At 36.4% G+C, this 13,449-nt stretch overlaps 3 protein-coding genes, 1 long non-coding RNA gene and 1 other non-coding gene across 5 annotated transcripts; 4 read left to right on the plus strand and 1 right to left on the minus strand.

Annotated features, from left to right (window-relative positions):
- Window positions 1–587: 587 nt before the first annotated feature.
- TRNAQ-CUG lies at window positions 588–659 on the plus strand. Its single transcript has one exon. It is a non-coding gene; the product is annotated as a tRNA-Gln (tRNA).
- Window positions 660–1,860: 1,201 nt separating this feature from the next.
- LOC113315461 lies at window positions 1,861–2,598 on the plus strand. The gene has a single exon (XM_026563736.1). The coding sequence runs from the start codon at window positions 1,861–1,863 to the stop codon at window positions 2,596–2,598; it is 738 nt and encodes a 245-aa protein (XP_026419521.1).
- Window positions 2,599–4,520: 1,922 nt separating this feature from the next.
- On the plus strand, window positions 4,521–5,255 carry LOC113315462. The gene has a single exon (XM_026563738.1). It carries the CDS (start codon window positions 4,521–4,523, stop codon window positions 5,253–5,255), a length of 735 nt encoding a protein of 244 aa, XP_026419523.1.
- Window positions 5,256–7,031: 1,776 nt separating this feature from the next.
- LOC113315463 lies at window positions 7,032–7,766 on the plus strand. Its single transcript, XM_026563739.1, has one exon. It carries the CDS (start codon window positions 7,032–7,034, stop codon window positions 7,764–7,766), a length of 735 nt encoding a protein of 244 aa, XP_026419524.1.
- A 1,169-nt stretch (window positions 7,767–8,935) lies between these two features.
- On the minus strand, window positions 8,936–12,840 carry LOC113317610. Its single transcript, XR_003343769.1, has 5 exons — window positions 12,416–12,840; window positions 11,156–11,340; window positions 10,687–10,733; window positions 10,182–10,537; window positions 8,936–10,082 (listed from the first exon to the last, which is right to left on the minus strand). It is a non-coding gene; the product is annotated as an uncharacterized LOC113317610 (long non-coding RNA).
- Window positions 12,841–13,449: the final 609 nt, after the last annotated feature.

Raw genomic sequence — 13,449 nt, forward strand, 5'->3', positions numbered from 1 at the left:
ACACTTGCATTAAAGCCAAAAAGCGAGGGCGAATCTTTGTTACCTATCCAGAAGGTCCCAGTTAGCTTGAGTTCCCTTGGCTTCTGCAGCCACCGCTACACAGGTGATCCAGAAACAATCTTTATCTTGAACAAAGAGTTGATGAAAGGTCAATATTCAGCTATTAAAGCAAGGATCTGGAGAATATCAAGCATTGTGCATAAATACAAATAAACAGCGCCATATGCCAACCTTGTTTGGATCATATACATCATGCAGCATCACCCGGGAGCATGTATCTTCAATATCACACTTGTCCCTGCAGTAGACCTTCAATGTCCACTGGCACTGTCATATATAATCAGCATATCCTAGGAAACCCCATTTTCTACCTAGACATGAAAAGATGAATTCTTCATTAGCCACCAACGCCCACCGAAAAGTTAAACAGGAACTTTAACTAAGCAAACCAAATCGATCCAATCAATTTGAATGACCTAATAATGAAGACACCAGTATAACAAAATGAAGCGCCAGAAAGTTGTTACGGGTGCATTTTTGGTTGTGCGCATGAGATGGCCAAAAGAACAGTTTTAAGAATCGAAAGAGGTTCTATGGTCTAGCGGTTAGGACATCAGACTCTGAATCTGGTAACCCGAGTTCAATTCTCGGTAGAACCTCCCTTTTTTTTACTACCCATGTCATTGCCAAGGCAAAAAATAACACCCCTTCTGGTGAAGCATACACCAGCAACCCCTTGTAAGAGAGGAAGCATACATCGGATTCTTAAGTTTCAATTGGCATTGAATCTACTGATGCAAATTTGGCGACAAGACTCTTCTCTTCATTTCATGGTACACATCAAGAATCAAGATTACATGAAAAGATTGGGGTTGGGAGTAGAAATGGTTCACTTAACTAGCTGATTCAGTTTTTGTACTTAAGCTGTAATTATACTGGTTGTCATTCTATGAGATAAGCAGCTACTCTTTCATCAAGCTTATAGTGTAAATTCATCCATGTTTCAAAATGAGATGCAAATATTAAGTAGTGGAATTCAACATAAGAATTTGCATCAGTAAGAAAATCAATTCTAAGTTTCAACATAAGAAAACCAATGAATTGCATTATAGCTATGTGTATATTATTAGCATATGTATGTCCCTGAAAAATGGAACATCTTGCTTACAACAATTGGTAGTAGAAACAGAAGTTCTTATAACAACTAAACAAGGCACCCACAAGCGGATTCGGGAGGATTAAGTAATTTGATTTCATGTAACTGCACACTGTGGTAAGTCGAAATATCATATTTGTTGGTTGTTAAATAATGCTATGTTGTTGGTAAGGGAACAGAGTTTAACATAATGCAAGCATATTCATAGATCGAGAAGATATAACCAAAACATATTATATACAGCATGTATACGGTAAGAAACCAACGCTGTCGAGATTCCAACAGTCGGGAAATATATATTGATCATTAAATAACAGCGCACTTAACTACCAAGCATGTACTATATCATTACAGATCTTTTTTTAATTGGTATTAGTCTATTCATGTACGTTAAGACATTGTACCAAGTCTTCATCTATAGGTTTTAGTTATAATTTATAATTCATGATACGTAACAACTTAAGATCTGACATGATACCTTCATTTATTAGTGGCCACACTTTTGTCATCCATGTTTGGAACAATGCAGAGACAGTGGAGAATAGAGAGGAAGATCCACCACATGAATACGCCCCCTTGTTGTACCTTGTAGCTAGCCTCACTATAAAAGGAGCACCAGGTGAGAATCAATAGCCATCATCAAAACATAACATTACTTAACTTGTATATTTAGCTACTACCTTCTCTCTTCAAAAAAAAGCGAAATGTCTCCCTCAAACAAAATTGCTTATCATGCTCGCTCAATCAGTTTACCCACCAGGTCCAACCCACTCACTGCTGCAGTTGAGGAACAACTTAGCAAATTGAGATCTTCAGTTCTCACCTCATCCATCTCCAACAACTTGGTTGCTCTAAAGGACTTGTATGAATGTGTTGAGGATTTCCTCTCTACCGAAGATGGAAAATGCTTAGACGCAGTCTTGGACAGATCTGTCATGTTGTTAGATGTCTGTGGAACCATTAAGGATGTTTCTTCTCAAATGAAGCAATCTTCCCAAGATCTTCAATCATCTATTCGAAGGCAATCAAATGAGTTTGACGCATACATGACCTCAAGGAAGAAAGTCTGCAAGGTCATTCAAAAATGCCTTTCAGATCTTAAGAAAAACACCAACAAGAACAATGACCTCATTAACGATGTCCTAAAAGAAGTTGAAGCGACTACGCTTGCAGTTTTTGAATCTATCCTATCTTTCCTATCTGCACCAAAGCAAAGATCCCTAGTCTCAAAGTTGGCAACCAAAAGTGCAACCCAACAAGTTGTAAATGAAGTAACAAAGGTCGATGCCGCGTTGAAATCCAAAGTCATTGAAGCAAAAGAAGTGCAGAAGTCATTGGCTGACCTTGAAATGAACCTTCAAGAACTTGAAGATGGACTAGAATCTGTCTTTAGGTGTCTGATCAAGAACCGAGTTTCACTCCTTAACATCCTCAACCAATAGATCCATAGATATCTTCACCTGCCATTGGTATTTTCCGCCTTTTATTAGGAAATGCCTCATGGAATTTTTACTGTACATATTGTATACAAATGAAAAACAAAGTATATTAATACAAGAAATCACTTTACTCGAAACAATTTTTGCAAATTATCTTTTTTTTTTGTGTGTGTTCGGTATTACATGATCCACCAATAACGCAAACTAATTACTCGTTAATTAATTAAGGCCTTGTTTTACCTGTCTTTGTTTAAATGATTAAGGAAGCATTGACATTTTTTCTTTAATATATCGATGAACATGTGAAGATTCTAAATGTTAGAGAAACAAGGGGCATACGCATAGGCTGTTCAGCGAGAGATATGAAAGAATCATTCAGGATGACGCGTCTGTCTCACATATTGTACTAATTAAATTCAAGGTTGTCAAGATTCTAATTGTTAGTGAAACAAGGGAACATATTTCTACGAAGTTCAGCGAGAGATACAAAATAATTATTCAAGATAATGTGTTAGCATCACATTCATTATAACGAATTCAAGGCTGTCAGATTCTAATTGTTAATGAATTACCAGACATGGCAATGTGTGTGTTTATCAATGTCAGTATTTTCTTGGTACCTAGTATCCCATTCATGCACACATCCGGATATCATATCATATTGCACGTACCGTCGCTATCCTTGGTTGTTGGTTGTTTATTAGCATATAAAAAGACACAATATGGGTATCATTATTCTCTGAAGGCGTGTAACTATACGTTGTATTCTTCTTAGTTCTATCAAGAGATGACTGTAAATAAACAACCAAAATGAATAAATTTGCATTAATCAATTAAGAATCAATATGCAAACTGGACAAAGTAATCAAAAGCTTACCAGATTTTTCATGTGGAGTGCATCCAAATAAGCAGCACCCATTGGAGTTGGCGACCCCAGATCTACTACTCATTTCTTCCAAATTTGTCCAGTTAGAAGCATTGCCTCCAAGGAAAGGGCAACACAACATGCAATCATCTTGATTACCACCTGCCTGCTTACATAAGCTGCTTCTGCAATAATCCCAAGCCTTTGGCATTCCCTCCCCTGTCTTGTCTTAGACACTGGTTGCTGGTAACCAATCTTAAAGTACAAATCGCTGAAAGCCTCTAAACTGTTAACAAGCTGCATTTTAAGGTTAGAGTTTGATGAATAGAGGTTGCAAATTTTGTCACTTTTTTTTTGACGGGCCAGGGTATCCGGGAAAAATTGAATTTGCTAATCTTCTGTGGCTTAATGGTTGATTTTGTCACTGTTCAATTGGCTGTCCCTTGCAACTTAATTGGATATATAGTCCTTTAGTTACTATATATCTGGATGTGCTACATGTTATTGGATAACAGGAAAGTATAGATATTCGCATAACAACCAAATAAATATAGACAACAGGAGGAGCCATTTGATTCATCTTGTTTCCGAGACAGAGATAATTAATAAATTGCACACTGTTAGTAAGTTGAAATATCATCTTACACTATCTGTTTACATGCTTTTTGGTTCCTAAGTTTGAACATTTATATATCGATCACTGTGTGTATCATTACAAATCTTTCTAGGTAGTAATGCATTCATGCACGTACTTGCACATTTGGCTAATTCTATAAATTCGTTTTTTATATAAAAAAAAAAATTCATATATTCATTGATGCTATAGAGTCAGTAGGGGACATACTATTTGTCGTTGATGGAGGGAACAATGCAGAGACAGTGGCGCGTATAGAGGAAGTTCCACCACATGAATGTATCCCCTTGGTGTACATTGTAGCCCGAGTCCTGACTATAAAAGGAGCACCAGGTGAGAACCAATAACCATCATCAAATATCATTTCTACATTAACTTGTATATCTAATCAAATCTGTTCTTAGTTTTCTTCTAAATAAGGAAAAAATGTCTTCCTCAAACAAAACTTTCCATGCTCGTTCAATCAGCTTACCCACCAGATCCAACCCACTCGCTGCTGCAGTCGAGGAACAACTCTGCAAATTGAGATCTTCAGTTCTCACCTCATCCATCTCCAACAACTTGGTCGCTCTAAAGGACTTGTATGAGTGTGTTGAAGATTTCCTTTCTACAGAAGATGGAAAATGCTTAGACGCAGTATTGGACGCATCTGTCATGTTGTTGGATTTCTGTGGAACTATTAAGGATGTTACATCTCAAATGAAGCAATCTGCCCAAGATCTTCAATCATCTATCCGAAGGCAATCAAATGAATTTGACGCATACATGACCTCAAGAAAGAGAGTCTGCAAAGTCATCCAAAAATGCCTTTCAGATCTTAAGAAAAACGCCAACAAGAACAATGACCTCGTTACCGATGTCCTAACAGAAGTTGAAGCAACTACTCTTGCAGTTTTTGAATCTATCCTGTCTTTCCTATCTGCACCAAAGCAAAGGTCCCTGGTCTCAAAGTTGACCACCAAAAGTGCAACCCAACAAGTTGTCAATGAAGTAACCAAGGTCGATGTCGCTATGAAATCCAAAGTCATTGAAGCAAAAGAAGTGCAGAAGTCATTGGCTGACCTTGAAATGAACCTCCAAGAACTTGAAGATGGACTAGAATCGGTCTTTAGGTGTCTGATCAAGAACCGAGTTTCACTTCTTAACATCCTCAACCAGTAGATCCATTGTTATATTCACCCCCCATTGGTATTTTCCGCCTTTTATTAGGAAATGCCTCATGGTATTTTGACTGTAAATACTGTATACAAATGAAAAACGAAAGTAAATCAATACATGAAACACTTTACTCAAACAATTGTTCATTATTTTTTTTTATCCTCTTTTCTGGTGTTTCTTCAAATTTACATTCTTTAATTATATGTTTCATCATGAAAGCACATGAACTACTCAATTAAGATCCAGAATGATTAAGGAAGCATTGACATTTGATTATTATATCAGATGAGCATGTGAAGATGCTAATTGTCAGAGATAGCAAGGGAACATTGCATTCTTGATCTTAAATAGAGCTCTGACAATCAATTAAGTTCCAGCTGGTAGAATATCAAAAAATGGATTCTACATATCTTTAATTTAAAGAGAGGTGACAAAAGGAATCATACAAAATCTTGTTCTGCAAGGTCAATGCTTAAGGTTCTTAAAGACAGGTACGAAACGGTAGATGCACAAACAGCGCCACTCGAGCACACATGCATATTTCATACACAATAGCAATTTTAGCATGTATTGATTAAGCAATGACAAAGAGAGACAGATACGAGAGATGCTAACGAAACCAAGAACTGCTCTTTATTCAGCATTTCAAATTTTATATGCTAACAAGGGAACGAAAGAAGTATTCAGGATAACGCGTTAGCATCACATCAGATTGATTATAACAAATTCAAGGCTGTCGGATTCTAATTGTTAATGAATTACCAGACATGGATACTCATTTTTAAATAGAGCTCAAAGCTCTTAAGTTCTGGCAATGTGTGTGTTTATCAATGTCAATATTTTCTTGGTACATAGTATCCCATTCATGCACACATCCGGATATCATATCAAATTGCGCGTACCATCGTTATTATTGGTTGTTGGTTGTTCTAAGCATGTAAGAAGGTATAATATGGGTATCAGTAATCTCCGAAGGCGTGCAACTTAGTATATGTCGTATTCTTCTTAGTTCAGTCAAGAGACAAATAAAAATAAAAGACCAAAATAAATAAATTTGCATTAAATCAATTAAGAACCGATATCCAAACTGGACAAAGTAATCAAATGCTTACCTCATTCTTCATGTGGAGTGCATCCAAATAAGCAGCATCCATTGGAGTTGGCGCGACACCAGATCTACTACTTATTTCTTCCAAATTTGTCCAGTTAGAAGCATTGCCTCCAAGGCAAAGGTAACGCAACATACAATCATCTTGATTACCACCTGCCTGCGTATATAAGTTACTTCTGCAATAATCCCAAGTCTTTGGCATTCACTTCCCTATCTTTTTGTAGGCACTGGTTGCTGGTAACCAATCTTAAAGCACAAACCGCTGAAAGCCTTCAAACAATTAACAAGCCTTCAAACAATTAACAAGCCTTCAAAATCATTACAGATCTTTCTAGGTAGTAATGCATTCATGCACGTACTTGCACATTTGGCTAATTCTATAGATTCATTTTTTATGTAAGAAAAAAAAAATCATATATTAATTGATGCTACAGAGTCAGTAGGGGACATACTATTTGTCATTGATGGAGGGAACAATGCAGAGACAGTGGCGCGTATAGAGGAAGTTCCACCACATGAATGCATCCCCTTGGTGTACATTTTAGCCTGAGTCCTGACTATAAAAGGAGCACCAAGTGAGAACAAATAACCATCATCAAAATATCATCTCTACATTAACTTGTATACCTAATTAAATTTGTTCTTAGTTTTCTTCTAAATAGGAAAAAATGTCTTCCTCAAACAAAACTTTCCATGCTCGTTCAATCAGTTTGCCTACAAGATCCAACCCACTCGCTGCTGCAGTCGAAGAACAACTCTGCAAATTGAGATCTTCAGTTCTCACCTCATCCATCTCCAACAACTTTGTTGCTCTAAAGGACTTGTATGAAAGTGTTGAGGATTTCCTCTCCACCGAAGATGGAATATGCTTAGACGCAGCCTTGGACAGATCTGTCATGTTGTTGGATGTCTGTGGAACTATTAGGGATGTTTCGTCTCAAATGAAGCAATCTGCCCAAGATCTTCAATCATCTATCCGAAGGCAATCAAATGAATTTGACGGATACACGACCTCAAGAAAGAAAGTCTGCAAAGTCATCCAAAAGTGCCTTTCAGATCTTAAGAAAAACACCAACAAGAACAATGACATCGTTACTGATGTCCTAACAGAAGTTGAAGCAACTACAATTGCAGTTTTTGAATCTATCCTGTCTTTCCTATCTGCACCAAAGCAAAGGTCACTAGTCTCAAAGTTGACCACCAAAAGTGCAACCCAACAAGTTGTCAATGAAGTAACCAAGATCGATGTCGCTTTGAAATCCAAAGTCATTGAAGCAAAAGAAGTGCAGAAGTCATTGGCTGCCCTTGAAATGAACCTTCAAGAACTTGAAGATGGACTAGAATCTGTCTTTAGGTGTTTGATCAAGAACCGAGTTTCACTTCTTAACATCCTCAACCAGTAGATCCATAGATATTTCACCTCCCATTGGTATTTTCCGCCTTTTATTAGGAAATGCCTCGAGGAATTTTTACTGTACATATTGTACACAGATGAAAAACAAAGTATATTAATATAAGAAATTACTTTACTCGAAACAATTTTTGCAAATCTATCTTCTTTTTTTTCCAGTAATTACACGATCCATCATTAACGCAAACGAATCACTCAAATAATTGATGAAGGTCTTGTGCTGCCTGTCTTTGTTTAAATGATTAAGGAAGCATTGACATTTTTTTTAAATATATGAGATGAACATGTTAAGATTCTAAATGTTAGAGAAACAAGGGAACACATGCATAGGCCATCCAGCGGGTGATAAGAAAGAACCATTCAGATTGACGCGTCTGTGTCACATATTGTACTAAATTCAAGTTTGTCAAGATTCGAAATGTTAGAGGAACAAGGGAACATATTTATAAGATGATCAGCTAGAGATACGAAAGAATTATTCAGGGTAACGCGTTAGCATCATGTCAGATTGATTGTAACAAATTCAAGGCTGTCAGATTCTAATTGTTAATGAATTACCAGACATGGCTGCTCATTTTTAACTAGAGCTCAAAGCTCTTAAGCTCTGGCAATGTGTGTGTTTATCAATGTCAGTATTTTCTTGGTACCTAGTATCCCATTCATGCACATATCCGGCTATCACATCATATTGCACGTACCATCGTATCGATCCTTGGTTGTTGTTCCTAGCATGTAAGAAGGCAATATGGGTATCATTATTCTCTGAAGGCGACGGCGTGCAATTTCTTATAAATAAACAACCTAAATGAATAAATCTGCATTAATCAATTTAGAACGGTATGCAAACTGGACAGTAATCAAATGCTTACCCGATTCTTCATGTGGTGTGCATCAAAATATATAAGCAGCGCCTGTTGGAGTTGGCAACTCTAGATCTTCCATTCATTTCTTCCAAATTTGTCCAAATAGAAGCATTGCCTCCAAGGAAAGGTAACGCAACATGCAATCATCTTGATTGCCACCTGCCTGCATATATAAGCTGCTTCTGCAATATTCCCAAGCCTTTCGCATTCCCTTCCCTATCTTGTTGTAAGCACTGGATGCTGCTACGTACCCAATCTTAAAGTAAAAATCGCTGAAAGCCTTCAAACTATTAACAAGCTATATCTTAAGGTTAGACTTCGCTGAAAAGTTTCAATATAGAGGTTCCAAATTTTGTCACTTTTTTTTTTGACGGGCCAGGGTATCCAGGAAAAATTGAACAGCTTGCTAATCTTCCGCGGACTAATGGCTGATTTTGTGACTGTTCAATTGACTGTCCCTTGCAACTTATTGGATATATAATTCTTTAGTTACTATTTATCTTGATATGCTACATGGAGAGATATTCGCATAACAACCAAACAAATATAGACAACAGGAGGAGCCATTTGATTCATCTTGTTTCCGAGACAGAGATAATTAATAAATTGCACAGTGTTAGTAAGTTGAAATATCATTTTACACTATCTGTTAACATGCTTTTTGGTTCCTAAGTTCGGACATTTATAATAAAACACAAGGCTGTCAAGATTCCAATGGTTGGGAAACGTATATATCGATCACTATGTGTATCATTACAAATCTTTCAAGGCAGTAACGCATTAATGCACGTACTTGCACAATTGGCTAATTCTATAGTATTCGTTATTTATGATATAAAATTCATACATTAATTGATGCTATAGAGTCAGTAGGGAACGTACTATTTGTCATTTATGGAGGGAACAGTGCGGAGACAATGGCATGTATAGAGGAAGTTCCACCACATGAATATATACATCCCCTTGCTGAACATTGTAGCCTGTGTCTTGACTATAAAAGGAGCACCAGGTGAGAACCAATAGCCATCATCAAAACATCATTCTCTACATTAACTTTTATCTTCTTCCTCTTTAAAATAGGCGAAAATGTCTTCCTCAAACAAAACTTTCCATGCTCGTTCAATCAGTTTGCCCACCAGATCCAACCCATTCACTGCTGCAGTTGAAGAACAACTCTGCATATTGAGATCTTCGGTTCTCACCTCATCCATCTCCAACAACTTGGTTGCTCTAACAAACTTGTATGAATGTGTTGAGGATTTCCTCTCTACCGAAGATGGAAAATGCTTCGACACAGTCTTGGACAGATCTGTCATGTTGTTGGATGTCTGTGGAGCCGTTAAGGATGTTTCTTCTCAAATGAAGCAATCTGCCCAAGATCTTCAATCATCTATCCGAAGGCAATCAAACGAATTAGATGCATACATGACCTCAAGAAAAAAGGCCTGCAAAGTCATTCAAAAATGCCTTTCAGACATTAAAAAAAATACCAACAAGAACAATGACCTCGTTACCAATGTCCTAACAGAAGTTGAAGCAATTACTCTTGCAGTCTTTGAATCTATCTTGTCTTTCTTATCTGCACCAAAGCAAAGGTCACTAGTCTCAAAGTTGACCACCAAAAGTGCAACCCAACAAGTTGTCAATGAAGTAACCAAGGTCGATGTCGCATTGAAATCCAAAGCCATTGAAGCAAAAGAAGTGCAGAAGTCATTGGCTTCCCTTGAAATGAACCTTCAAGAACTTGAAGATGGACTAGAATCTGTCTTTAGGTGTCTGATCAAGAACCGAGTTTCACTTCTTAACATCCTCAACCAATAGATCCATAGATATATTGATCTCCCATTGGTATTTTCCGCCTTTTATTAGGAAATGCCTCATGGAATTTTTACTGTACATACTGTATACAAATGAAAAACAAAGTATATTAATATAAGAAATCACTTTACTCGAAACAATTTTTGCAAATTATCTTTTTTTTCCAGTAATTACACGATCCATCATTAACGTAAATGTATTACTCAGTAATTAGTGAAGGCCTTGTTCTACCTGGATTTGTTTAAATGATTAAGGAGCATTGACATTGCTTTTAATATCTGAGATAAACATGTGAAGATTCTAAATGTTAGAGAAACAAGCGGCATATATGCATAGGCTGTTCAGCGAGAGATATGAAAGAATCATTCAGGATGACGCGTCTGCATCACATTGATTGTATCAAATGCAAGGTTGTCAAGATTTTAATTGTTAGAGAAACAAGGGAACATATATATAGGTTGATCAGCGAGAGATGCGAATGAATTATTCAGGATAACACGTTTGCATCACATTGTTAAAAAAATTCAAGGCTGTCAAGATTCCTAATGTCGAGACTGTTCCACCAAAAGAGTAGCCACTCGTGCACAATTACGTTATGCATGCATTTACAGCCATAAATGGTTGATGGTTCTTAGTTGTGACAAAGCGACAACTTTGAAGATACTAACCTGCAAAGTGATTTTCTTTCCTATATACGTACATGTATTGGTGCCGACTAAGATCTTCAGAACAAGTCTTTGATCTCTAAACTGATGTCCACCAAAGGTGAAGCGCACCAAATTATCAAAGTTGCATTATAAACCAAAGAAGTTTAAATCAGAGTTGTCAAAAAGCCATTGGAAGTAGTAGAGATGAATCTCCAAGATCTTGAAAGTGGACTTGAATCTGTTCAAGAATAGAGTTTCAGTTTTCAACATTCTTAAACAATAGGAGACATTAATCTCTTCAACACTTAGGAGTCACTTATCAGCAACTTAATTCAGGAAAATGTCAATGAATTTTGTATTTGACTCCAAATATGTGTTCTTCATCTTATGTTTTTGTCTATATTCACTAGTTCCATGTCCCATGATATTTATTCTCCTTATATACAACCAAATCATATGCTTGAACAAGAAATTTTGCAATTTATCGGCTTACTTGCACTATAAAATCATGAATTTACTAACTATCTCCATTGTTTTTGCTCTACCACGATACAATCGGTAACTATTACTGAACTCTATTTTTACTACTTATCCTTATCTTAACACCATTGACCTTAATCAATTAAATTATTTAAAAAAATGGCAATGGTGTAGAGCAGGAAACAAACAGCAGGTAATCAGATTCTAATTGCTAACCAATTACCAAACATACATACTCATTATTAAATAGAGCTCAAGGCTCTTAAGTTCTGGCAATGTGTGTGTTTATCGACATCAATATTTTTTTGGTACATATTATCCCATTCATGCACATTAACGGATATCATATCATACTGCACCATCGTAATCTTTGGTTGTTAGTTGCTCCAAGCATATAAAGAAGGCATTAGATGGTATCGGCATTTTCTTAAAAGGCGTGCTGCTAGTGGTCAAAATTAGCACCAGCATACGAGAGCAATCAAGTTTAACTTCATTCGGTAGATTTATCGCAGTATGCACAGTACTATAAATATAATTCTAACGCAATTGCGCTATCCTTAACCTATTGCAACAATGAAATAGTAAGTGCAGGATATTGAAAGCATAATCACTTAATCAGTTTACTCCAATCTGTGTCACATTCTTTCGCTGAAATTAGGTTGTTTTCCCATCAAGACAGATCAATTCATTGCATGAACTCACAATATCAGTATAAGAAAAAAAATCTAATTCAGGGGTTAAATTGATCCTTCTAGTGCTAATAATGGGTGTCTCATTATAGTAATCAAAGTAGTAGAATGGCTAATTCTCAGTCGAAAGAAAACCCAAGTTACCTGAATCATTAGCTGAAGAATAGAGATGATTTAAATGGTTTTGAGAGAATGATGGATGGATGATGAACAACATCTCTCCAATTTGGATTCTGAAAATGATCCGGTGGGCAAACGAGTTAAGATGTCGTCTGGGAGTTCCATCAAAAATCTTGGGGAAAGATTTACTAAGAAACAGGAAAAAACTAGGGTTAGGACTTTGGAGAAATTGAGGGAGACTAAGGCCGTGTTTGGGCTCATTTCACTGCATAAAGCTTAGCTAGGGAATTTTTTTCTCTAACTTGAGCAGGATTATCTCAAGATGTATTAATAAAGATGATGTTTGTCTTTCCGTTATATCCATCACGGGTTTATCATGTATTATGTTTGTCTCTCCATATTTTAAATCTGTATTTTTATAAAATAATTATGTATTATGGATAAAATTGTCGGAGAAAAAAAATAAAAGATAAAATTAAAAAATTAAAAATATTTTGATTAATTAAAATAACTACTTCTATAACCGTCTAACCCAGTCAAGGATATTGGTATCCTGGCTATTTTGGAGAATAGCATAACCTTGCTTTTTTAGCTTCCTAAAATCAAGGAAGATTTAGTTGTTCATATCCTAGACTAGAATTATAACAAAACAAACATAATTTAATTGTATTTTCTTGATAACCCAACGTAGGATAGGCATTTCCAAGGGGCCAAACACGACCTCGTGTACTGTGGAACTCAATTTGGAGGGCGATACAAATGCACGTGTTCGGATTCGGAAATACTGAAAGGCTGTTTGGATATCACGTGAGGTAGTTTTTTGAAATCAGAAGTAAAAAACATGTGTTGTGTAAACATAGACTGATGGCCCACCATCGAGAATATTCCAGTTTTTCGTGATAGTGCATTGACTTGGTCAATTAATCCCAAGTTGATAAACATCAGCAGAAAAACGTTAATATACTGTGACACGTTAACTACAAACGTGGCACATTAGTATTTTGTAACAGCACCTATATATATCCCTCTTGGTGGTTTGTTTTAATGGTCTGAGAGAC

Source organism: Papaver somniferum, chromosome 10 (genome assembly GCF_003573695.1).
Source record: "Papaver somniferum cultivar HN1 chromosome 10, ASM357369v1, whole genome shotgun sequence".
NCBI classification, from domain to species: Eukaryota; Viridiplantae; Streptophyta; class Magnoliopsida; order Ranunculales; family Papaveraceae; genus Papaver; species Papaver somniferum.

Excerpts from the sequence above, each read along its gene's own strand:
- LOC113315461 (XM_026563736.1), top strand. The coding sequence starts at position 1,861 with ATGTCTCCCTCAAACAAAATTGCTTATCATGCTCGCTCAATCAGTTTA.
- LOC113315462 (XM_026563738.1), top strand. The coding sequence starts at position 4,521 with ATGTCTTCCTCAAACAAAACTTTCCATGCTCGTTCAATCAGCTTACCC.
- LOC113315463 (XM_026563739.1), top strand. The coding sequence starts at position 7,032 with ATGTCTTCCTCAAACAAAACTTTCCATGCTCGTTCAATCAGTTTGCCT.